Here is a 23,887-nt window from a genome sequence, read left to right as displayed (position 1 = left end):
AATAGAGTCACACTGATTAACTCCTTGGAATCTCATAATCATGGTTCTCAAAGTGTGGTCCCTGGAGGCGCACCATCAGCACTACCTGGGACTGTGTTAGAAATGCGCATCGGCCTTGCCGGGACCCACTGAGCCAGGAACTCTCATTCTGTAGAAGCTCTCCAGGAGATTCTCATGTGGTTAAAGTTTGAGATCCAATGACTTCTAACAATCCTGAGAGAAAGGTGCTGTTATATACCCATTTTACAAAGAGAAAACCGGCCCAAAGCCACTGACCTGCTCCAGGTGACATGACTACCAAGAGGCAGGAGTTGAACCCAGCCACCAGGTACGAGTTCATCCTCAGTGCCCCTGCTCTGGGCGTGGATGATGTAAGATGCTGGGGACAGAGTACCTGGATGTCTTCAGTACCTGTCCAGGCAATGGACAGAAGCGGCCCTCCCCACCACAGTGGGATCTGAGTGCAACAGGAAGCCCCCACCCGTTCCAGGGCCCCCGCAGGCACAGGCACAGCCGCTTCCAACCCTTTATTAGGGCTTTGTCGGCCCCCAATAAATATAATACATTAAACCCAGAGCTGAGGGAAGCGTGCACCCCAGGGGGTACCCCCCACAACCCCAGCCAGGCGAAATAAGTTAGTGCGGGGCCGCCAAAGGCCAGGCCAGCTCCCTGGCTGGGCGGGCAATGGCAGCTGGACTTGCACACGCTGGTCTAAAGTGCTTCTTGCTTCTGTGGTCCCCACGTCTGCATGGCCCTCGGCAGGCCCACCGGGAGGGGCAGGCAGGAGGTTCCCGGCGTTCGCACCGTGCCAGCAGTGGCCGCTGGGGCTCTTTGTGTCCTTCTGTCCACTTGAGAGGACAGCCGGGTGGCCAGGCGGTCTCAGGAGAAGCTGTCTTCAGACTGTGGCTGGGTGTCAAAGGGAGGGTCCGAGACTGTGATCCCCTGGTGTAGCTTCTCCAGCGAGAACTTCATCTGCCAGGAGGAGGCAGGGAGGGTGAGCGCCATGAGGGTGAGGTCAGCCCCGCCCGCAGCTGGGAGGCTGCCCCCACCCCGACAGGTCATGCTGTGGGAAGAGACCACTTCCCCGCAGCAGAGGATCGGCTCAGTGTGAGTGTGGGGTCAGGTGGCCTGGCTTTCCATCTTGACTTTGCTGTCACCTCCCTGAGCCCATATCCCTCATCTGAAATGTGGGGCAGTAACATCCCTGCTTCGTGGGACGATTTCAGGGATGGATGAAGTCTGGAGCCAGTGCATTCAGCTATGATTCTTACCCCGTGACCCTGGGCAAGCTCCTGACCTCCCCAAACCCCAGGACGTCGCACGCCTCCTAACTTGCTACAAATGGGGATAAACCAGATCACCCGGACAAGGCTGGCCAGGAGCATGAGGCCGTCAATCATGCTCGACACTTAGAGCAGCCGGCTCTGTAAGTGCTCAGCCCGCATCTGCTGCTACAATTAATCTGCAAAGTCAACTCTGTACTCCCGGCAATTTGAGAGAGAGAAAAATCATCAAAAATTTAACGCAGAGTGGAGGAGTTCTGCCCTCCTTCTCTTTGAGCAATGGGGTCCCAGCCTTAATTTCCTCCCCATCATGTCCTGCACGCCCTGTGGGGCATCTCCCCATGAGCATGATTTTGGGGTACAATAAGGCCTCTAAAGATGGGCCACAGGGTCTGGGGTTGTGGCTCAGTGGTAGAGCGCTTGCCTAGCATGTGTGAGGCACTGGGTTCAATTCTCAGCACCACATAAAAAAATAAAGATATTGTGTCCATCTACAGCTAAAAATATATCTAAATACATATATAAAAAAAAGTATCCAGGGTGATGGAAGGGTCTTAGCAGACAGGAGGTCACCATCACCTGCAGCTTCAGCTCTGACCACTTCGGAAACCCAGTCAGTGATGGACTCTCCGTTTCCCATCGACCCCGCACACGCCATGGGCACCTACTGTAGGCACCTACCCCAGCACCCCCTACAGCTGCCTGCTGGAGTCCACTGGGGCCAGGGGCATCACCACACGGGGACAGCATGTTGGCTGAGCTCCTACTGTGTGCTGTGTACTCCCTCGCTTGACTGACAGCACACCTCTATCAAGTGTTAACTGTTTGCCCACCACTGTTCCCAATGCTAACCTCTTCCACCCTCACAAGAGGTGACATCAATTATCATCCATGTTCAGAGGCAGCGGCCAAGGTTCAAACAGTAAAGACACAGCACAGGATAGAACTTGAATCCTGTCACATTCTGAACAGATGCTGCCCTTGAACTACACGGGGAGTTAGGTCGACCCCCTTTTGGAGAGGAGACTGCAGTGTCCTTTGGAGAACCTTTCTTCTGCCTGCAGACCCTGTCACCCCTTCGCCCAAAAGGGACTGAAGCCTAACCCAGCCCTGGCTGTGGTGAGGGCTTCAGGGGTGGGCACATGACCCCAGCAGGCAGTGACAGCGCACTGTCCATTGGATGCCAACCTGGAGTGGCAGGTACCACGTTGGTCATTGGTCATCCTGCAGTAAAGGATACCCCAAAACAAAGCTATCCCTGAGCATCGGCACAGTCAAGAGAAGCTAGAAGGGATGGATTCTTATTCCTACCCAGGGGCTGGATCCAGCCATGCCTGAAGTGAGACCCCTGGACTTTTTTCCAGGATGAGAACCGATAAATTCCTTCTTTCATCCCATTGACCCCCAGCAACCCTGAGAGGTGGGGACTAGGAGTGGCTTCCTCATTTTGCAGAGGAGGAAACTTGGGCCCAGAGAGGGGAGGGCGTCCATCCCACAGCCCCACCCGGCCCTGGCGGGGAGGAGGCCCACCTCGTCCAGGAGCTCCACGGAAGCCCGCAGGATCTGCCTCCACTTGTGCACCTCCACGCTGTGGAACTGCTTCTGCAGGGCCAGGATCTCGGCCCACTCTGTGGCCGTCTGGGGGAACTTGCTGCAGAGACACGGGGCCTGGGTAGGGCCGAGGCCTCACCCAGCCCGTCCAGCCCCCCACCCTCCGCACGCCACCCGCTTACCCCTTGGCCAGGGCCAGACTGTGCCAGGACTCGAAGGTATGGGCAGTCCTCTCCAGAGACCAGAGGCGGTAAAAGAGGAGGGCGTTGAGGGCGACGAGGACGACGAGGCTGGGGACAGGGGTCAGGAGTCAGTGCCCCCCAACCACACCATGAAGGGGCACCAAGATTACACTCCCGCCTTTTCAAAGGATGAAACTGAGACTCAGAGAGGGTGAGAGACAGGCCTAGGGATGCACAGTATGTAAGTAAAAAAGTCAGGGTTCAAAGCCAGGCCTGAGCGATACCCATGCCCTTGACCACCACCCGAGGCCACTTCCCTGGGGGACCCAGGGAGGCCTGGAATAGGGAGAGGAGTCAGCAGGGGGCTGAGACAGGGGAGGGGAGGGCAGGTGGAAGCGTGGGACCCTACCTCACACAGATCCTGTGCAGCAGTAAGGGGGGCAAGGAGGTGAGAGCCATGAGCCTGTGCCGCCGCCCCTGTCCCCACCCAGGACGGAGCCGGGCCAGGCTGCCACGTGGCCGCTCCTGAACTGGTCTGATTTCCCCTCCCGGAGCACCTTGTCCCACCCGCCCCTGGATCGTGGGCTTGCCTGCTCAGGTCGCAGCGCGGACATCCTGTGCTAGCCTAGGAAAGTCACCCCAACCGCCCAGCTGTGGGGCCGTGGAGGAAGCAGGTCCTGTCCTCCCACAGCCTCCCACCCCAGTCCTGGTCCCTCTGGTCTCGCATCAGGTCTGTCTCCACCGAAGGCTGCAGGTCACCACTGTGTCCCAGCCCCCGCCCAGCCAAGCGCGGGGCAGGAACGAGGAGTGAAAAGCACCAGCGCCTTAGCTCTGACACCTCTCCCTGCCCGCCTGGCGGATTCTTTAGCCTTTGGTGTCTGACCTTCCAGAAAGCCCTCCCTGCCCCTTGGTCAAGGTCAAGTTACTCTGACCTCCCACAGCCCCCTGGGCCTCTGCTTTCCAGCAGGGAATCCTTTCCCATGACAAACTGAGCATCTACACTGTGTAAGGAGCACTAAGCCAGAGAGGCCAAGCACTTGCTCAAGGCCACACAGCCAGGCTGTAGAGCCAGGCCTGTCTCTTACTCACACGATGCTGATGAGAACCAGGGCGCTGGGGATGCCTGCCCCAGGGCCCTGGTCCATGGACGGTTCCGAGAAGCGGGAGCTGAGGGAGCCTGCGGGACAGCGGCGCGGGGTCAGGCAACCGCGCACAGGGCCACACCCCCCCCACTTCCCCACCCCCCCCAGGCCCCCCGGCTCTTCCGCCTGCCTGAGCAGGTCCTGAGGACGCACCCGAGGTGTGCATGCCAGCACGGGTGCAGGGGTCCGGGTCTGGGTGCTGGGGCCCGTCTCCGTGGCCCCTCCAGCTGAGGGGCCGCTTTCGCCTCCGCAGACCTGAGAGCAGCCCCCGGGCATCCTTCCCGCCTTCCTCCAGGGACGGCTTCTCGGCCTTAGCGAGCTCTCGCTCTGTGGAGGGAAGAGGGGGCTCTGGACGCCTACCCAGCCAGGCCGCGCCCCACCCCACCCCGCCGGCCCCCCCGCCCTACCCAGGTGATGGAAGTAATCCTCGATGCCACTCCAGGAGTTCTTCTCAATCAGGGACTTCACCAGGCTCCACGGCTGCTTCCGGTAGCGGATCTCCGAGGACACTCTGGGGCAGACGGAGGGGGAGAGGGTCAGAGTGTGGCTTCAGGGCTGTGGTCCCGTCCCCCAGGGATGGGACAGGAACATGAAGGAGGTAAGAGCTGATGGCAGTGCAGAGGCCCTGAGGCAGAAGCGTGGGACTGGCTAGAGTGGAGTAAGTGGAGGAAGGGTAGGCAGTCCCTCCCCCTAATTCAGAGAGGGCCTTCTGTCACTCAGACAAGACAATGTGCTCCCCGCCCACCACCTTCCCAGGCCCCTGGCCCCCAAGCTGGCTAACCCAGCCTTGACCCTGTCTCCTTCCATGCCGGCTACCACGGCTCCCAGCTGCCTGAGCACCGTCCACTCACGCTGACGTCCTGGCCTGGACCTCCCCGGATGAGCCTCTGCACCTGGCTGCGCACCCCACCCACACGCTGTTCTGAGCAGCTCAGCTCAGCTCAGCGCGTCCTCCGCTAGCACTGGACCCTCTGTTGCCTTCCCCATCTCGGTCAATGGCAGCTCCATCCTTCTCGGCTCCGGTTGGACACCTGGGGGTTCCCAGTGGCCCTGCCCCTTCCTTCTCATGCACACGTGGACCCAGCCTCAGCCAACCCTGCCGACCCCTCCCACCAACACTGTCCAGGATCTAAACTGTCCTCCCCTGTGCTGCCTCCCCAGCCCAGCCTCGTCTCCTCCTGCCTGAACACCAAGCAGCCTCCTTCCTGGTCTCCTGCTCCGTCCCTGCCCCTGTTATCTCTTACCACCCGCAACCAGAAGGAGCCTGTGAACACCTGAGTCAGGTCAGAGTCCCCAGCTCAGAGCCCGGACCCGGTGCACCTCACCACAGCTAACCACCAAGTCCTCGCCAGAACCGCAAAGCCACTGCCTACCCTTCCTCCACTTACTCCACTCTAGCCAGTCCCACACGTCTGCCTCAGGGCCTTTGCACTGCCATCAGCTCTTACCTCCTTCATGTTCTTGTAAAATATTCCTTTCTTAGAGGACATTCAGGGTAAAATGCTCTGCTGGTCCAGCGCCTCCCCGGCTCTTTAGCCCACTGTGCTATTCTCTAAAGCCTGTATCACTGGTGAATATTCTGCAGGCTCATTCATCATTTTTACTCACCAATCCCCCCCAGAACATGAGCTCCCTGAGACAGGGGCCTTTGTTTAACTGTGCTGTACCCCAAGGTCTTGAATGGGCTGGGCACACAGTTAGATGCTCAATAAACAGGTGAACAAATGTATTGTTCCCTCGCACACTCACTCGCCCTCTCATTGCTCACACGCCCCCTGTAGATTGGGACCAGTTGTCCCCAGGGCCACCTGTCTACCCTCTGCTATTCAGAGACCTGGGGTCTCAGGGACCCAACGCTTATGCTCCTCTGCCAAGGTGGGATCCAACATTCTGCAGCTGACTCAGGGTGGGGATATGGAGTAGGGTCCCTGGGACCGCCAGGGCGAGGGGTGGCTCACCGGAGCCGGGCCTTGTTCCGGGCGAGGCCCAGGATGCAGTAGCGGTGGGCGGTGTAGAAGTAGTCCTGGTACGGGATGCCCTGCGTCAGCACCTCTGAGTCCACCACGCACCCGCCCGCCTGTGGGCCGCGCCGGAACAGCGTCTGCGAGGACAGGGAGGGCGGTCAGGCCGGCCCACCCAGCCAGGCTCCCCGCCTGGCCGCCCCACCCCACGGGCCCACCTGTGTCTCCACCACGGAGGCGCTCTTGGGGCCCAGTGGGTTGCTGATGGGAATGGTGTAAGTCAGCACACGGCGCTGGTGGCACTTGCTGTCCCCACTCCAGGGGCTCAAGGTCACATCTAGAGGGCACAAGAAAAGAATGAGGGCACATCCTCCCGTCCTCTGTCCCCAGCTTAGGAGACTCAGTCTTTCTAAAGGGTCTCAGTTCTCTGCAGACTTGTCCCCAACCCCACCCTTCCTTCAAGTCCCCGTCTTGCCGCCTACCCTTGCCTTCCTTTCAGGAGTCAGTGATGGTCACGGCTGGGACCTCTTCTGACCCCTCCTGGGGCCATCTCGTCTACACCTGCAGCCTCGGTTTCCCCTCTGTACCCGAACTGGCTTCTCTCCTGGCATCAGGTCTAAGCACCTGCGGCCTTCTGAGTACCTTCCCTGGAAGCCTCAGCACCTCCTCAATCCCGGCTGCCCTGGGTCCCCATCCTGGGGTCCTCCAGGCCCCCACTGGAGTCCTGGACCTCACCCCCCTAAGGTCAGCTCCACCACCTGTTCAGTGCCGCTGAGCATCCTTCCTGGTTTGGCCCATTCTCACCTGCCCAGTGTTCCTGCCCAGCCTCCCGCTCGGCACCTGCCCTCAGACTCCATTTCTGGTCCAGGGATACTTTGTTAAAGCCGAGCTTGACTGTAACCTTTATCTGCCTAAGACATTCCATTGCTCCCCAGTGCCCCCAGGGCAGTCTGAGTTTTTCTGCCTGATGTGCCAGTTCCCAAGATGTAAGCATAGCGCTGCGAGGCCTGTCTAACCCAACACAGGGCACTGTCTTTGTGACTTCAGGGGAACCTACATTGTTCACTTTCAACAGAGGAAAAAAGAAACAAAGGAAAATAACCATCTGACTAGCCGCTGCCCCGCCTGAACCTCCACCACAGCCTCCCTCAGCGGGTCTCACCGCAGCCCTCCTTATCCCTAAGCCTCCAGTCTTAGAGGGCTTTGCATGACCTTGCTGGCCTCTCCCCTGGCCCTCTCCCTTTCCCACCTTCCTCAGTTCCTCCTTCCAGCCTTAGTTTCCATTTCGGGTCCTCCTAGCAGCCTTCACAGTGCCCTCAAAACACAGCCGCCCCGACGCCCACAGACCCTAACTCCCATCACACCTGCAGCAGGTGGTACTTATTTGTGTTTTTCCTGCTGCTCCCACTAGATCCTGGGCACTGAGAACAGGAGTCTACCCACCCTGGTCTCTCCTGGTCTCCAAGGCCTGCAGAGTAGACGCTGACTGTGATCATTAACTTGTGTCTATTAAACACTTACTACATACTGCCATTCAGGCACATTCCTAGTATTAACTCATCTAGTTCTAATGGGAGCTGGGAAAGGCACGTGCTGTGAACATTAAACAGAAGAAGAAACCGGGGTACAAAGTGGCTTGGAACCCTGCCCGAGGCTACTCAGTTGGCATGAGGCTGACCCACTTCTGCTCTCACAGACGCTATTTTATTTTATTTATCCAGATGGGGTCTCACTAAGTTGTGGAAGCTGTCCTAAAATCTGGAGATGCTCCTGCCTCTGCCTCGGGTCGCTGGAATTACAGTGTGCCACGGTGCCCAGTCCCGCAGACCTGTTTTAACTGTCCCTCTCCCGACTGACCCTTCCTCGCCCTTCTCCTACACCTGGGTGACCTCGGTATCTTCTCTAGCCCGCCCCTGACCTGTGAACTTGCACTGCTGCAGGAATCCCTGGAGGAAGGGCGAGTCTGAGAAGAGCATCTGCTGCAGCCGCTCGGCACCCACGTGGAAGACCGAGTTGATGAGGAGGCGGCCAGAGAGGTCGGGAAGCAGGGCGGCCAGGTCGGCTAGGAGACAGAGAAGGGCCGGACGATGTGAGTCCCATCCTTCCCTCCCTCTGGGTGACTGCTCCTCCCCACCTCAGGCCTAGGGGGCTGGATGCATATCTATCCTCCTGGACCAAGGAGACCTCAGGCCTGGCACTACTCAGCTCCCTCTGCCACAGCGGTTGGCTGAAGGTGGGCTTGGGCACCCAGGCGCATCAGCCAGGATTGGTCCAGGGGCGTGTGTGTTATCCAGTCCAGCCAATCAGCCACAGTGATTGGTTCGGGGGCGGGTTCACTCGTCAGGCTGAACCAATCAAAGCCAACCCTAAGGTTCTTGCTGTAGCTACCGGGAAAAGCATGCTCCCTTCCCTTTCTGCTACTGTGAGAAGTAAAAGTCTGGTGGTCCTTTTTCAAAACGTGGTAAAGCCTTAAGTGGGTACCACTGTAGCCCTTCCTTTTTCCCGCCCTAATTCTAAAATCAACCAATCGCATAGATTGCAACCCCGAACTCCTCCAATCAGAGTGAAGGGCAGCCCTGCGTTAGGTAGAGATAAAAACAGGCTGTCTGCACGCCCAGGAGCGCTTGCTAGCCAGGTTCCAGTAGCACGGCCTTCTCCCAGAAGCAAAGGTTTGCCTTTTGATTTCTTGCGGCACCTTGTTATTTCTAACACTAGGCTTGGCCGGGGCTCTGTCTGACCCCACGAGAATAAAGGATACCTGAAAATTTGTTGGCACTGAGAAAATGAACATAATAACTGGCCTAAGCACTTTAACACGTACTAACATTTAATTAATGTTAACGACAACCCTATGAAGTGGGCATTATTACTGCTATCCCCATTTTCCAGATGGGAGAATTGAGGCTCAGGGAGGTTAAACAATTTCATAATACTGGTTTGAAAGCAGCTCAACCAGGATTTGGACCCCAGCAACCTACTTTCCAAGACCGTGCTGTTACTCATCCTGCCATGCAGCCTTCCAAGCTGAGCTCAAGACAGACAGACTTTTGACAACACCATTTGAATGCCATCTCTGCCGACTTTCTGCATTTTTATTCTCATGAGCCAACACATCCCTTCTTGCTTAATTCCTTAAAAGGTTGTGTGTGAGGAAGGGAATGAACTTGAGCCCTCCCGCCTCACCTTCCTCCCCGGTGGATGAAGAGGAGTTACTCGTGTCGGTCAACAGCTCCTCCCTGGGCAGCAAGTCCAAGGGGCCCAGGGAAGTGGGCTCGTCAGGCGGGGTGGGCTCTGTACTCAGGGGTTCTGCCACTGGGGTCACCGTTTGGCTGGAGGAGGCGTCTGGCTGGCTGTCCGTCTGCTCCTCCTTGTCCTCCTCTGCCTGCAGAGAAAGGCTTTGTACAGCCTTGCCCCGCCACCATCCCAGCCTGGGAACCTGCCTGGGTCCACACTGGCTGCAAGGATTTGAGACCCTGCTCAGGTAGTGAAACCGGTGCTGGTGAGGTGTGTGCACACCTGGGGCCCAGGCTGAGCTGAGAGAGGCCCGGCGGACACCCAGATGCGGGCTCCTCTTAGCTCTGACCAGGTGTGTGGGGATGCCTGGACCATAGGCCTTCTTGCCTTCCTGGTCATCTAGCTGTCTCCTGTTCCGTCCATCCACCCATCCATCTTGCCCCTTCTGCTTCTCGCCCTTTCCACTTGTCTGTGCCCCCTTTTCATTTGTCTCTCTCCCCCCTCTCTGGCCCTATTTTCCCTGACCATCTTCCCATCTCCATCTGTCCCCTCCCTCACCCCTGTCTCTTAGTCTGTCCCTCTCCCCCATCCTTCCTTTGTCCCTGGCCACCAGCACCCTCCTCTCTCCTGTACCCTCCTGCTCACCCCATGGTCTGCATCGCTGCTGGCCCGGGACAGGTTGGGGGTGAGGCGGCCTCGGCGTGAGCCCACAGGGCTTGGCTCCTGGCTGTGGTCGGCAGCCCCAGAGGGGGTGATGTCGCTCAGGGCAATTACATCTCCCACATCCTTGGGGCTCCTGTAGTGGGAGGGGAAAAGTGGGACCACTGGATCCTCCAGCCTCCATTCACCTTCCTGCACACCCACCTCAGTCCATCCACCTGGCACTCCTGGAACTCTGCACACAGCCCCATCTGGTCTCCTCCAAATCCTGGAGCCCCCTCCACCTCTAACTCACCCCAGACCATTCAGCTGCAAGGGGCAGACGTAGTCCTCGTCCTCACTGGTGAGGCCCAGCTCGGAGCCGTAGCATTGATGCACCAGGTGCCAGAGCTCGCGGGGACTCAGCGTCTGGGCAGGAAGGAATGGGGTTGACCTCACCTGGGGCCAGAGCCCTCCCTACTAGGTTTTCCCCCAGCCCTCAGCCTCCAGTTCCCCAGACGTCCACAAGGGGGCAGCATGGCCTCATGAGTCAGGCCCCGCCCCCTGGGCAGGAAACGCATCTTCCAGGAAGCCTACCGCCCACCAGGCGCGTTGCCTGGGGCTCGCTCTACACCTCAGACCTCCCAAGTCCCTGCAGGCTCTGGCCAGTTAAAGTTCCGCTGTTACAGAGGAGACTACAGAGGGCCAGGAGGAAAGGGAAAGGGAAGTTATATCCTTGAGGTCACTTAGTGACCAGAAGCAACTCTGGGATTCAAGTCCAGCCAGTCTCCAGAGCCCATGTTCCCACAGGCCATGGCTATAGTGCCCCCCACTCTTTCTCCTGGTGTCCTCAGTCGCCCCCAGTTTCAGCTTCCCATGCTCAGAGTGGCTGGATGACAATGATGAAATAATAACGGTGGTAGCAGCAGCTGGCACCGCTGCTGTGCTGAGGAGCCAGGCATCCTGCTAACCCACCAGGTCTTCAAAGCCGCACCCGTTTACAGGTGGGTGCATCTGACTGGGAAGTGACAGTGTTGGATGAGGTCCCAGGAGGCTGCAGAGAGCCTGGGAGCTAGCCACCAGCCTACCCAACTTCACACAAGCAGACATTACTGAGCGCTTATTGGGGCCCCAGTTTTGGGTGCTATAAGGTAGGGATGTGCCCGCAGGGCAGATGGGTTCAATGACTTGCCCCAGGCATCTCTGCTCAGTGCTGGGGCTGGAACTGCAGGGCCTGAGCTGTGACTGTCCTCTCCCCTGTCCCTTTCTCAGGCTCCTCAGGGGATTCTCTGAGCACTCTTGTTCTGGAAATGACCACAGCTGAAGCTGCCCCGGGGGATAAGAGGTCCTCAGAAGACAGGGCACCCACAGCACAGCTGGAGGAGAGGGTCTGGACGTTCAGAGATGCTGTGGCCCCAGCAGCAGACTTCGTGTGAGGAATACCCGCATTCCTACCAGCAGAACCTTGATGTTGCTCAGTGTGAAAATCTTCCCCAGCCCCAGGGATGAAGTCATGAGTGATTGACACCAACCCCTCTCTTTTGCTGGAGACTCAGCTTCAGAGTCAAGCGCAGGAACCCCTGGCTGCCCCCAGCTGGACCTATGGGCTGTGCAAGAGGCCTGGTGTCCATGGAGAAGAGCTGGGGTTCCTCCTGTTCCCTGAGGTCTGGTACCCCTGGCTCCATGGTCCCCTGACGCCCTGCTTCTCCCCTGCACACCCAGGCTCACCTTTTCAAGCAGTGCATTCTGCCAGAGGCGGAAGATAAGGAGGAAGCAGCGGTCACGGGCGCCAAAGGAAGTGAAGAAGTGCTGCAGAACAGAAGGGCGTGTGAGGGGTAGGGGAGAGGCGGGTTGGAGCCCGGGAAGATCCATCCTCTGCAGGGCTGTCCCTGCTACTCACTTGTCCCTGCCTTCATTCCACAAAATGCTTATCCTGTGCCCAGACTTGCAGGGCCCACAGTCCAGGTGGGAGACAGACCCTTCTCTGGACAGGCTCAGCTCAGGGTGGCTGGGGCTGCAAGGGGGAAGCCCAGGGCACTTTCCTAGCCCCCTTGGTGTCTGGGGTGGTCACCTGATCCTCAAAACATAAAAGCAAGTCTGCTGTGAAGTCTTCCCCTTGCCCTTCCTGCTTCCTGTCTTGCCAGGGGTTGGACTAGCCATCTTTCAATGAACTGGGCGTGAGGCCATGGTGAAGAGGTCGGAATGGAGCCCCAGAGGGGTGTCCCAGGGGCAAGGGCATCTGAGCTGCCGGAGACATGGGAGGGAAGGGTTCCACTATGTCCCTGAGCAGCTGTGTGAGGAAAGGATCCGACAGGAAGTTGAGGTGGGGACCCAGGTCAGAAAGGATGAGAGTCAGGCCATGGCAGGGGCTGGGGCAATAAAGAGCAGGTGACGGATCTGAGAGAGGTTTGGGGTGCAGAAGAAACAGAGCTTGGCTTTGACTGGCTTTGGGTCAGGAGAGCAGAGAGACTGCTGAGATCAGTGACTATGTGTCCCCGTCACTGGGTCCCTGGGCTCACCTTCTCGCTCTCTGTACAGATCTGAATGGCATTGGGGATCAGCTTGGCTGTCTTTTCCTTCTTCAGACACGTCACTTCCTTCAACTGGATGGAAATCTGAAGACGGCAGGAGGGTCAGAAGGGACCGGGGCCCTGCTGCCCACGGGGCACCTCCCCTCCCATCAGCTCACCGTGGTCTCCCAGCGGAAGATGTTGCTGTAGAAGCAGATCCAGTTCTCGGAGAGATAGAGGCGCCCCTGAAGGAGGATCTCCCGCTGCAGGGCGCAGGAGTAATCTGAGAGTGGGGAGAGGAGACGGGAGATGCCGGAGTCACCTGGCTGGCTGTTCTGCAGCCCAGAGGCTGGGAACTCAGGTCAGGGACTCACCCACGATGAGGCGCTCAGCTTCAGGGAGTTTGCTGAACAGTTTCCGGAAGTCCTCATTGCGCTGTTTGTAGGTGGGGCTCAGCATCTACGGGAAGTTAAAGAACCTGGATGGGGCTACGCAGCCCCGGTTCTGCCCCACAAAGCTTCCAGAGCCCCTTCAGTCTTCTCAGCTTGAGGATCTCTGAAATGTCAGTATCTAACGTGCTTCTGCCTTCTGTGGCTCATCACAGGAGGATCCCTTTAATGACGCCTGTCATTTACTGATTTCTTAGATAAGCCAGACCCTGTGTCAAGTGCCACCAGCATCACCAACCCTTATTGACTGTTCCCTTCCCCCTTGTAAGGTAGGGTTGTTTCTTAAGGAGAGTGAGAGAGGCCCAGAGAATTTACGCGACACCCCTGATCGCACAGCACATTACTAGCAGCACGGGATTAACTGGTCTGTCAGTCGCAGCCCCTGTTCCTTGACTGCTTCAGCCTGGGGCTGTGGTGTCAGCTGACGGCCCCCTCCCTCCCAGCCCTCTAGCAAGTCCCCTTGCCCAGATACTTACACTGTACCAGCTCTGCATCTTCTGCAAGAGAAAGAGAGGAGTCAGGATGAGGCCTTGGCCGCCCACCCTGCCACCCCTCCGTCCCCTCAACTGGTTTTTACACCAACCTTGCTGTTGCGGATGAAGTTTCGGCTGCCCAGGCTCTGGGTGCTGGGGGTCCCGGACACTCCACTCTTTTCCGAGGAGCTATCTGACCCCTTCTCCACCATGGTGCCTGGTTCTGGCTCAGGAGGGGGTCGGCTTGGGGGCAAGAGCTGCAGGCGCTTACGGAGAGATGGGGAGCTGCTGGGTGTGCTCCGGCCAGAGTGGGGTGTGGTGCTGGGGGTAGGGAGAAGTGTTGAGGGAGACAGGCCAGGCTTGCTCTTAAAGGCCCAGCTACTGGCCCATTACCGCCCCTCCACCCACCCACCCAGCCGTCCATCTAGTCATCGTCCATTTGTGCCTCGGGTACCTTCTTTGAAATCCAGAAGTAATAAACACACACCCTCATCTTGCTGTTCAGAGGGTTAAACAAATCAGTGTGTGGAAAGTACTCAGTCCCTCCAACAGCCAACCACAGACAAGCTCTCAAGAACACCTGCTTTTTACCTCCCCTTCCAAATACTAGGGGTGGAATCCAGGACCTGAGCAGGAAAGTGCTTGACCACCCAGTTCCATCCCAACTCCAACCCTTTTTTATTTTGAGACAGGGTCTCGCTAAATTGTCCAGGCTGGCTTTGACTTTGTGATCCCCGCCTCGGCCTCCTGAGTAGCTGGGATTATAGGCTGTACCAGGGTACCGGCCTATTTTTTTAAACATACTAATTCATTCATACTACAAATATTTATCAAACAGTGACTTTCCACTTAGTTGCTCAAGCTAAAAACCTCAGACTCTTTCTTAATTTCTTTCTTCCCCCAAAACTCATTTCCAATCCGTCAGCAAGTTCCACTCATTCCACCACCACGCTGTGTTTCCAGGGTCGGGGATGTAGCTCAGGGGTAGAGTACTTGCCTACCATTCCCAAGGCCCTGGGTTCCAGTCCCAGCACCAAAAAAAAAAAAAAAACCCAGTAAAACTACTTCCATCTTTTTTGGGGGGGGTACCCGGGATTGAACCCAGGGGCACTTAACCACTGAGCCACATCCCCAGGTCTTTTTATTTTTTATTCAGAGACAGGGTCTCACTAGGTTGCATGCAGCCTCACTAAAGTTGCTGAGGCTGGCTCTGAACTTGTGATCCTCTGGCCTCAGCCTCCGGAGCCGCTGGGATTACAGGTACCCGTTATTTCTACCCACCTCGCCCTATTCCAGCCTTCATCCCCTACTGCCTGGGCACCCCAGCAGCCCCCTTCCCAGTCTCCTGCTCCAGTCTCTGCCTCCAGTCTGTTCCCACTGCAGCCACAAGGAACCTGTGACCACCTGCGTCGGCTCAGGGTCCTCCTGCCTCCAAGCCCCGCCCTGCCCTAACTGCACCTCACTTCAAGTTAAAGCAGAGTCCTCACCCTGAGGCCCAAAGCCCCGGTGACCAGGTCCTGCACCTCCCAGACCTCATGCCCCGCTCCTGGCCGTCCCAGCCATTCCAGCCTCCTCCTGTTCCTTAAGCTCTCAAACTTCATTCCACGACGAGGCGTCCGCAGTTGCGGTTGCGTCCACCTAGAATGTCCATCCACAGCTCCCGCACAACCGCTCCCTCGTACTCATCTCAAACGCTCCTCCTCACCTGGTCACTCCGCCTAACGTGGGCACCTCCCTGGTCACACCCCACGCCATCTACACTTATCCTGGTTCAGGTGTTCAGTTTGTTTACTGCCTGCTCACTGGTAAACTTTGGGAGGTCCTGGTGGCTACCTGTGACCCTAGCATCCCAAACTGTATGGGACACATAACTCTCAATAAACACGGGTGACTGAGTAACTAATCCTGGGCTGGGTGGAGCTGGCAGGAGCAGAGACCGTGGGCTGCGGCTCCTGCCCTGGGAGAGTTCGCCTTCTGGGGGAGGCGACGTCAGACAAACAGAAGGCTCAGGTGACTGCGCAAATACAGGCTAATAAAGGCTGTGTGTAAGCGTCGGGGACTTGAAAGGGACCTTCACTGTTGACTCCTTATCAGGAGCTATGTCCAGCTCAAACAACCCTGTGCACCTGATCCCTCGCCACTCCTGCTACACAGAGGAGGCGACTGACGCTCCAAGCACAAACCACTTGCCTCAAATCCACAAATCAACTGTGGGATGCAAGTGGAATTCCCTCCCAGGAGGGGCTCTTCTGACTTATCTCTCCTGCCACCAGCACATACCCTTCCCTCTGTCCAGACCATCCTTGCCCTTCTGTGCCCAGCAAATTCCCATGCGTCCTTCAAGCCTCTTGCTCACATGCCCTCTCCCCGAGCCGGTGCCCCTGGGCAGCTCTCGTCCCTAGCCTGGACTGTCACTGTCTGATGACTGTTCATTTCCCCCACAGGTCTATAGGCTTCCTGATGGCAATCCTTGGGGCTGCTCTGGTCCCAGCCCTGCCCAGGATGGAGCACAGTGAAACATTCACATACTTGTGAAATGAAACTGTGGAATATATACATGAATTAAACAGATGGTGGCCTGGCCACGGCCACTCTCCCTGCACCATCACACCAGCCTCCTCGCTGGTCTCCTGCTCCTGTCCCTGCATCCAGTCTGTTCCCACCTGCAGCCAGAGACAACCCGCGCAACCTGACTCAGGCCACCTCTCACCCCAGGAAAGCCCAGGGTGGTCCCTCTTGACCCTTGTCACCTGTACTCCCTCCCCTGAGGCCCCTGCCTTGGCTCTTCCCTCTGCCCCAAATGCTCTTCCTGCCAGATGTCACCCCCTAGGTCCTCCTCAGTGGACACATCTCAGGGCACCACCCCCCATGCCCGATTTGAAATCACACTGCCCACCCTGGTCCTCCTTCCCTGCTTTCTCTTTCCCCTCAGCAGCAGATTCTGTATCTCCCCTGGATTCTCATCCCCCCCACCTGGCCTGGGCCTGGCACACAGTAGGTGCCCTGTGCGCATCTGTCACTGTGGACTAAATGATCCACAACCTTCCCCTGAGAACTCGGACTCAACCTGGTGGGTAAGTTGCAGAACTTGGACTTGTAGATCTAGGGGCTTCCGGTCTCAGTGCTGCCATTTCCTGTGTGACTTTGAGCTAGTGTCTGGACCTTCCTGAGCCTCAGTTTCCTCTGCTATATAATGGGAATAGCAATAGTACCCACCTCGTAGGGTTGCCTGGAGGACAAAAAGCAATATCTAAAATCTAGCACATAGGGACAATTTGATTTGACTCTTCTCCCTCTGGCAGACTGAAATGGAGCCCCTCTGTCCAAGATGCTGCACCAACCCTGACAGTATCTCCCATGCACCTGGGCTGGCAGGAGCCTCTAGTCATTTGCTCCTACCCTGCACCGGGCACTGCGGCCACACAGGGGGCCACACACATCCGTCCCCAGTCTGCAGGGACGGTGTGCTGGCTGGGGAACCCAGTCAATCAGTAAGAAAACATAAATGAGATGATGACCTCAGATGCTGGCCGGTGCTCCAGAGCAGCCCTGCTCAGCACAGCCCCCAGACTGGCAGCACCAGCAGCGCCCGGAAGCTGTTGGAAATGCAGATCCCAGGACCCACTCCTAAGCTCCAGAATCAGAAACCGGGGTGGGGCCCAGGAGAGCGTGCTACACGTTCAAGTGTGAGGACCACAGAGACACAGGACAGACAAGCAGGAGCGGGATGGTTTCCTCAGCAAGAGAGTCTGCAAAGGCCTTGCTGGGCGAGGCTGAGCCATGGGACAAAGGCCAGATTTGGCAGCGTGGTAGAGCTGGGAGAAGACAGTTCTGGATGCAGGAACATCAAGCTCAGGCGCAGGGCTGAGCTCGGCAAGTCTGAGGAAGATGAGGTGCCAGCGGGCCGGGGCAGAAGCGGAGGGCCCAGGCCCAGGCCACAGGCCTGTGGACCCTGATCAGGAGTTTGGGGCTCACCCTGAGAGTGCTGGCGAGGAGGGAGGGGCTCTGGGGAGGGGTGACCATACACCTCCCTCACCTCATCTACTCACCTCTCTGTCCTGAAGCAGCCCTGCCCTGCTCTCTCATAGCCCAGGAGTAGAGGCAGGGCTGGCTGGGGACAGGTTCAAGACACACAGACAGGGCAGGGCCCACACCCCAGTTCTTGCTCCGAGCAGAGCAAGGAGGAAGTGCCCAAGGGCAGGCCCGGCCCAGGGTCTGCCCAACTCAGCTGGCTGTAGAGAGTGAAGGGAGGAGCCCAAGGGGCAGGAGGACCGTTATGGGGGCGGGGACTCGGAAGTGTGGGGTTTTGCCACTGCAGGCACTTCATCTCAGACTTCCGGGGCCTCAACAGGCCCAGAGCTGCTGCTGATCAGAGTGAGGCAGATGCACAGACAGGTGTGCATCAGCGGAAAAAACGCACAGGGTCACACACAGTCAGTGTCCTAGGCAAACTGTGAAGTCGCTGTCATCTGCACACACACACACACACGCGCGCGCACGCGCGCGCACACAATGGTAGTGTCACACACAGAGCCACAGAGTCCCAGAATAAATACAAACACACACAACTGTAGCATTGTAAATATGCGACAGCACACACAAAGTTCTGGAAAAAAGTCTCTCTCTCTCTCTCTCTCTCTCACACACACACACACACACACACACACATACATGCTTGCATGTGCTTGCACATACACAGCACTACAGAGGTCACAGAAACACATAGAGAACCACAGACGGTCCCAGATAAATGACATTCACACACAACCACAAGAAAGTCTCAGCAAAGCGTCAAAAGCAAAAACCGTTCACATAATCACAAAGAAAGCCACGTGGTGAGAAAACAGTCACAGGGACCCCAGCTAACACACACAGGCTAGGTAAATGGAGTCACTCAGTCAGCCTGCACGTCCTGTCCTCACGGTATTCACTGCCTAGCAGGAAAGACAAAGCAAAGGCCAGTTCTAAAGTGACACGGGATAGACTGTCAGCTGCTGTTGATATGGCAGACAACTATGACACTCACACAGCCAGGAAGGACTCGGGAATAACACAGTCCAGGGGACTGTGGACACACCAGGATGACACAGTGGCCAGATTCTGCAATAATGTGTAGGATATGCTTTACAAACGAAAAGGGGGACAAGTTAGTTGTCATAGTTACTGCCTCCAGAGAGTCAAGGTTACACCCAAGGTCTCAGGAAGGAGGGTCCCAGGCCCACAGAGAGCCACCAGGGGTCTCTCTCTTTTTCTCTTCGCACAAAGCCACAAAGGGTCTCAGTGGCACACAGAAAACCCCACTCAATATACAACAATGTCACAAATGGATACATTCCAAAGATGGAATCAGAAGTAAATTATAGACACAAACAGAGGGTCGAAGCCACAAGACCGGAGCCCCCAGGGGCACAATGTCATAAATGGACACATCCAGGTAATTTACATTTGCATACAAAGCTAAATAAGAGTTTCAGAGGGAAATTACAGGCATACAGGAGCACAGAAGGTCACGGAGGAACAGAGAGACCCAGACACATGTACACACACTACACAGTCATTATGGGACACACATCAGTAACTTACAGTGACACTTGGAGCCACAGATGGAACTAATGGTAAATTCCTGTACAAACAGACAAGGAGGACACTAGGAGCCCCAGACGCAGGTAAACACTCCAAAGTCACTAGCAGGTAATCTTTTTTGCTCCTGGAGTCGCAGATGGAAGGAAACACATAGCTGGTACACACAACGGTGGGTCCCAGCAGCAGGTGACGAGCCCCAGACACACACTACACAGTCACAATCCGACACACATAGGTAACTTATGGTAACACCCAGGGCCACCGACAGAATTTATGGTGAATTACACACAGAAATTACACACCGAAAAGGGCCACAGCTGCTTCACACACACCAAGAGCCCCAGGCAGACCGACAGACACTTGCAAGACGCGATTCATACACACAGTCGCACACCCGGGTCAGGCACCCGTAGAGGTGAATTCCGCGCTCACACGACCCCAGAGGACCTCCGGCGCTCGGTCCTCCGGCTACGCAGAAGCCCCCACCCCGCAGCAGCCGAGGACGGTGGGAGGGGGCGCGGCCAGGAGGGCCTGTCCCGGGCCTGCCAGGGCTCCGCGGCCTGTGGGCCCGGCTGGCGGGGGCTGGCCACGGTCCTCCCTCCATCCCGGGCCCACAGACCCCGACCGGCCTCGCGCCTGCCCCCGGCTCCCGAGAGCCAGGGCGATGCAGGCCTGGGGACGCTCCCTGCAAGAAGGGCCCCGGCCCCATCAAAACCCCGCAAGCCGGCGCGTCGCGGGCCAGCAGCGACGACCAGCCCGCGGGCCTCCCCGCCGTCCGCGCTGCATCCCCGGCTGCACCCGTGCCCGGGGCTCCCCGCCGCCGGCCCGGCCGGCCCACGTGCGCCGCTCCCCGACCCCGCACCCCCTCGGCGGCGGCCTCGGGTCCCCGCGCCCCGACCCCCGCGGCCAGCTCCTTACTCGAACATGGATGCGGCGCGGCGGGCGCGCCCGGCCGCAGGGCAGGGCAGGGCAGGGCTCGGCTGAGCGGGGCTGGCTGAGCTGGGCGACCCCGCGGGGCACCGGCCTCGCCTGCCTCGGTCGCCGCCCCCACCCGACCCCGCCGCCCGCACAAAAGGCCGGAGCCGCCGGAGGCCGCCGCGGCGTCAGCGACACCCCCTTCCTGCCCCCGCCCCGCGCGTCACGGCGCCGCCCCCGGCCGGGCGGGGAGGGCGAGAGGGACCCGCCGCGGCCTAGGAGAGGACGGGAAGCTGGGAGAGCCCGGCCGCCCGAGGGGCGCGGGAGGACAGCGGAGGTGGGCAGGGAGACAGCGAGAGGAAGGGCCACCGAGGTTGCGTTAACACTGGACACCGGCCTGGTAGCCGCCAGGGACCGACTGGGGCGCCCAGGAAAGGGCCCTCAGCTCCACTCAGGCACCTGGCAGGGAGCTCCTCGCCACCCCGGGGAAGAACAGGAGAGGTGGGGCGAGGTGGGGGTGGCACAGAAGTGCGGGGAAGCCGAGGTGCGTAGGTGGTTTTGGGGGGAACCGAAGAGAGCTGGGAGCACCCCCAGTCTCTCAGCCTCAATTCTGGCTCCCGGAGGTTCCAGGACCTTGGTCTCTGGGGGCTTCGCAGTCCTGGTCCTCCAGTCTAAGTCAGAATCCTGTCACCCTCTGTCTCTTGACTGTGCTGTGGCCCTGGGCAAGTTGCCCCAGGCCTGGGCATCCCACTCACTCCGTGGTAAGGGCTTTCCCCTGAACAGTGCTTTTAGAGATGGGGAAGCCCGACCTCAATGATGGGAAGTGATTTGCAAGCCACCCAGCTGCGAAGCGGTACAGGCTCTTGCTCTGACACCACAGCCTGCCCCCATCTCTGCAAGGTGCTGTCTTTTGGTGTCCTGAGCACCTTGACCAAAAACACAGAACATGAACCCCACCCCCCAGCTCCTCAGCTCAGGCCCCAGCACGAGGACTTACTCCCCACTGCTCTCCAGGGTGAGCTATCCCTACCTCTTTTGAAAAAACTCCATTCACATCCCTTCCCCACCCTTACCCCTTCCCCACCTCCAACCCCCACCCAAAACAAAACCAACCATCTGTCTCCTATATTTTGGTAGGTGATCAGCCCCAAACCTCTGAGTCTTTCTTCACTCCTCTCTTTCATCAACACCCATACCCGAAGGATCACAAACCTTTGTCAGCTCCACCTACAAAGTTTTCCAGAATCTAAACTCCCCTCCCCTATTCCCACCTGGACTGTCACACTGGCTTCATCCATCCCTGCTCTCCTGTTCCCTTCCTGTCCTGGCTCAGGGAGGTCTCACCCACCCCCCACCCCACCCCAACATACACCTTATTCCAGGTAAAAGCCAAGAAGAGCTCAGTTGGCCCTAAGGCCCTAGTGCTTGGGCCTCTCTCACCTCTGGACTTCACCACCTCCTCCTAGGTCTCCCTCTTGCTCCTTCCCCCAGCCACCCCACCTCCCTGCTGTCTCTCTCTCTCCAGGCACATTCCTGCCTCAGGACTTCCTCCTGCTATCCCTTCTGCCTAGGAAAGCTCTTCCCCTTTCTTCCATGGCTACCTCTCCTCCTTAAATATCAGGCAGGTCTTCCTTTCACCCTTTCCCTGTGTCCCGTGGCTCTCTTTACATTTCTCCTTGCCTGTCTCTTCTTTTGAAATACTTTCACCTTTGTAAGTAGCGTTTATTTCCAACAGGAAAAAAATATGATAGTCATGTATGCCCCCATCACCCGTATCCAACAGATGTGGACATTTGACCATTTTATTTCAGATCCTTACAAAAGAAGAAGAAGGAGAAGGAGAAAAATTATCTATTAAAGTTATAGCCAAAGACCCAGCTCCTCATCCCCACCTGCTATGCCTCCAAGTCAGTGTGGGTCCTTCCCATGTGATTTTCTACCCCTTTTCTACATCAGGATGCATCCCTAACAACATGGCCTGTTATTCAGTGTCTCTTAAAAAGATACACAATTGGGCTCCTAATGTACCATTTTGCAACTTGCTTTTTCTCATCCCATCATTTCTGAGGTTTCTACACACCCGTACACAGAGCTCTGCTTCATAAACTTGAGCTCTTATCGAGTGTCCATTGTTGGAAGAAACCACATTGCATATTTCTATTTAGGGCAGTGAAGTTCTTTCCTTTTTTTCCCCTTGTGCCCTTGAACCTCCCAGTTCCTGTCTCCTTGGGCTAGAGGTAGTGTTTCTTTGCAGAGGTTTTGTTTAAAACTTTTTTTTTTTTTTTTTGGCCTGTGAGCTACAGCAGGAAATACCTCTTACATTTGCCTCCGGCACGCACTTAGGAATATATGTCATGTCACAGAAGTCGCAGGAAACCACACTTAGCCTTGCTCAGCCTCATATGTGGCATTTCTTTCAATTCTATGTTATTTCAGTCTGGGAACAAAGTGTGATCACAACTGACCATCTTAGTTTCAGGACCCTTACGTGGGTCTGACCCATAGTTTGAAAAACACTGAGTGTGTCAAACGGTGGTGGGGCTTCCACTCTCGTCTTGCTCGGCAGCGTTCAGTTGCCCCAATGTACTTTCCACTACGACTGTTTCATAATTTCCAGTCAGGTCCCTGTAAGCCACCCTCACTGACCTGCGGTCCCCCCACCTTCCACCTAGGCAATGACAGTCCACCAGAAACTCACCTTTGAACATGAGGAGAGAGAGAGAGAGAGAGAGAGAGAGAGAGAGAGAGAAAGGAAAAAAAAAAAAAAAAAAAACCCTCTATCCATTCCACTGCCCAGGTCTGACCTGTCCTGAGACAGACTTTCCAGGTCTGGGGTCCTCGGCCGCTGCAAGCGTGGGGTGATTGGGGTGGAGGGGGGTGACTCCCCATCACTAGATGGTGTTATGTGAATGGTGGGCACCTCCAGGAACCTCCATGACTCAGGGGCCAGGTCTTGGGCCCTCTCATCCCGTGCCTGATGCTCAGCTGGAGGAACAGGAGAGTCCTGGGCACCACCCTGGGAACCTGGGGGCACCCAAGACAGCAGGGGTAGGAGCTCAGCCATGAGGAGGGTCGTGGACAGCACTGTGGCCTCTGGGGGAGAAAAGAGAGAGGTGAAGGGAGGAGGCCCTGTCCAGCAAGCCCCGAGCACTGTCCCCTCCTGTTCCACTCTGAGAAATGAGTTCTCGGGGGTCACAGAGATCTGGCTGGGATTCTTGTCTCCTCCAATACTCTCCCCTCATAACCCTGAGCCTCAGTTCCTTCCTCTGGACACTGAAGGTGTCTTGGTACAACATCCTAGGATGAGTAAACAGAACTTGGCCATTCAGAGCACCCAGCCCAGGGCTCCCATGAAGTAGGTGCTCAGCAAACATGTGTTGCTATCCCTGGGCTGGGAGTTTTCTAAGTCATCACTAAAACCAGGCCCTGGGTACTCCGCACACTGCAGGCCAAACCCCTTTCCATATACAGGGCCAAGAAAGAATCAGTCCTGAGTGGGCCCCAGAGACCTCAGGCCTGTGTAAGGGCTGATTAATGGGAGAGAGGGGGCAGAATTCAGGATTTCCCTTCCCTGTTTGCCCAGCAATTGCCCCTCCCAAGACAAACAAAGGGAAGGTGGTTGCTGCAGCCTCCAGAGCCAGGGAGGAAGCCTGGCCAGCTCCCGCCGCCGTGGCTATGATGTTGGAGACCACCTAGGTCTGGGGAGGCCAGACAAGAGCCTGCCTGTCCTCTCAGCAGAACACAGTAAAGGTTTCTTGGAATCTAACCTCCCAAGGAATGGGGAAGGAGGGCCGGTGGAACCCAGCGAGGATTCTTCCTGGTTTGGGGAAGACATTGACCTTTAGAGGCCAGGCCTGGACCTCACCAGGTATCCTAGGACCCCATTACTCCTACCTTATGGGCTCTTCCTTCTTCTCCTTTCACAGGGTTCAGACTTCTAGGATAAGGGTAGGAGACCTGGCCCT

The 23,887-nt window shown here is 57.3% G+C and overlaps 1 protein-coding gene across 6 annotated transcripts; it reads right to left on the bottom strand.

The window, feature by feature from the left end:
- Positions 1 to 512: 512 nt before the first annotated feature.
- On the bottom strand, positions 513 to 23,004 carry Gramd1a (GRAM domain containing 1A). 6 transcript variants are annotated; one of them, XM_047527452.1, is made up of 20 exons: positions 19,926 to 20,105; positions 13,535 to 13,745; positions 13,428 to 13,448; positions 12,877 to 12,961; positions 12,682 to 12,785; positions 12,512 to 12,607; positions 11,721 to 11,801; positions 10,309 to 10,421; positions 9,999 to 10,149; positions 9,303 to 9,501; positions 8,038 to 8,181; positions 6,338 to 6,456; positions 6,117 to 6,259; positions 4,566 to 4,669; positions 4,312 to 4,485; positions 4,106 to 4,193; positions 3,426 to 3,437; positions 3,017 to 3,124; positions 2,814 to 2,934; positions 513 to 972 (listed from the first exon to the last, which is right to left on the bottom strand). In XM_047527452.1, the coding sequence occupies exons 1-20, from the start codon at positions 19,931 to 19,933 to the stop codon at positions 880 to 882; spliced, it is 2,175 nt and encodes a 724-aa protein (XP_047383408.1). In that variant the 5' UTR covers positions 19,934 to 20,105; the 3' UTR covers positions 513 to 879. The 6 variants fall into 6 exon arrangements, with proteins under 6 accessions (XP_047383408.1, XP_047383410.1, XP_047383412.1 ...); XM_047527454.1 differs by lacking the exon at positions 19,926 to 20,105 and adding an exon at positions 17,474 to 17,492; XM_047527456.1 differs by lacking the exons at positions 3,426 to 3,437; positions 19,926 to 20,105 and adding an exon at positions 22,727 to 23,004.
- Positions 23,005 to 23,887: the final 883 nt, after the last annotated feature.

The sequence above is a fragment of the Sciurus carolinensis genome, chromosome 16, assembly GCF_902686445.1.
Source record: "Sciurus carolinensis chromosome 16, mSciCar1.2, whole genome shotgun sequence".
NCBI lineage: Eukaryota > Metazoa > Chordata > Mammalia > Rodentia > Sciuridae > Sciurus > Sciurus carolinensis.
Note: the sequence above shows the minus strand (reverse complement) of the source record. Positions and strands in the feature narration are given on the sequence as shown.

Coding starts and splice junctions, on each gene's coding strand:
- Gramd1a (XM_047527456.1), bottom strand. CDS start 22,986: ATGGCTGAGCTCCTACCCCTGCTGTCTTGGGTGCCCCCAGGTTCCCAG. Junction 12,962..13,427: donor AGATGCAGAGCTGGTACAGT/GTAAGTATCTGG, acceptor AACTTCCCGTAG/ATGCTGAGCCCCACCTACAA. Junction 12,608..12,681: donor TCTTCCGCTGGGAGACCACG/GTGAGCTGATGG, acceptor TGCCGTCTTCAG/ATTTCCATCCAGTTGAAGGA.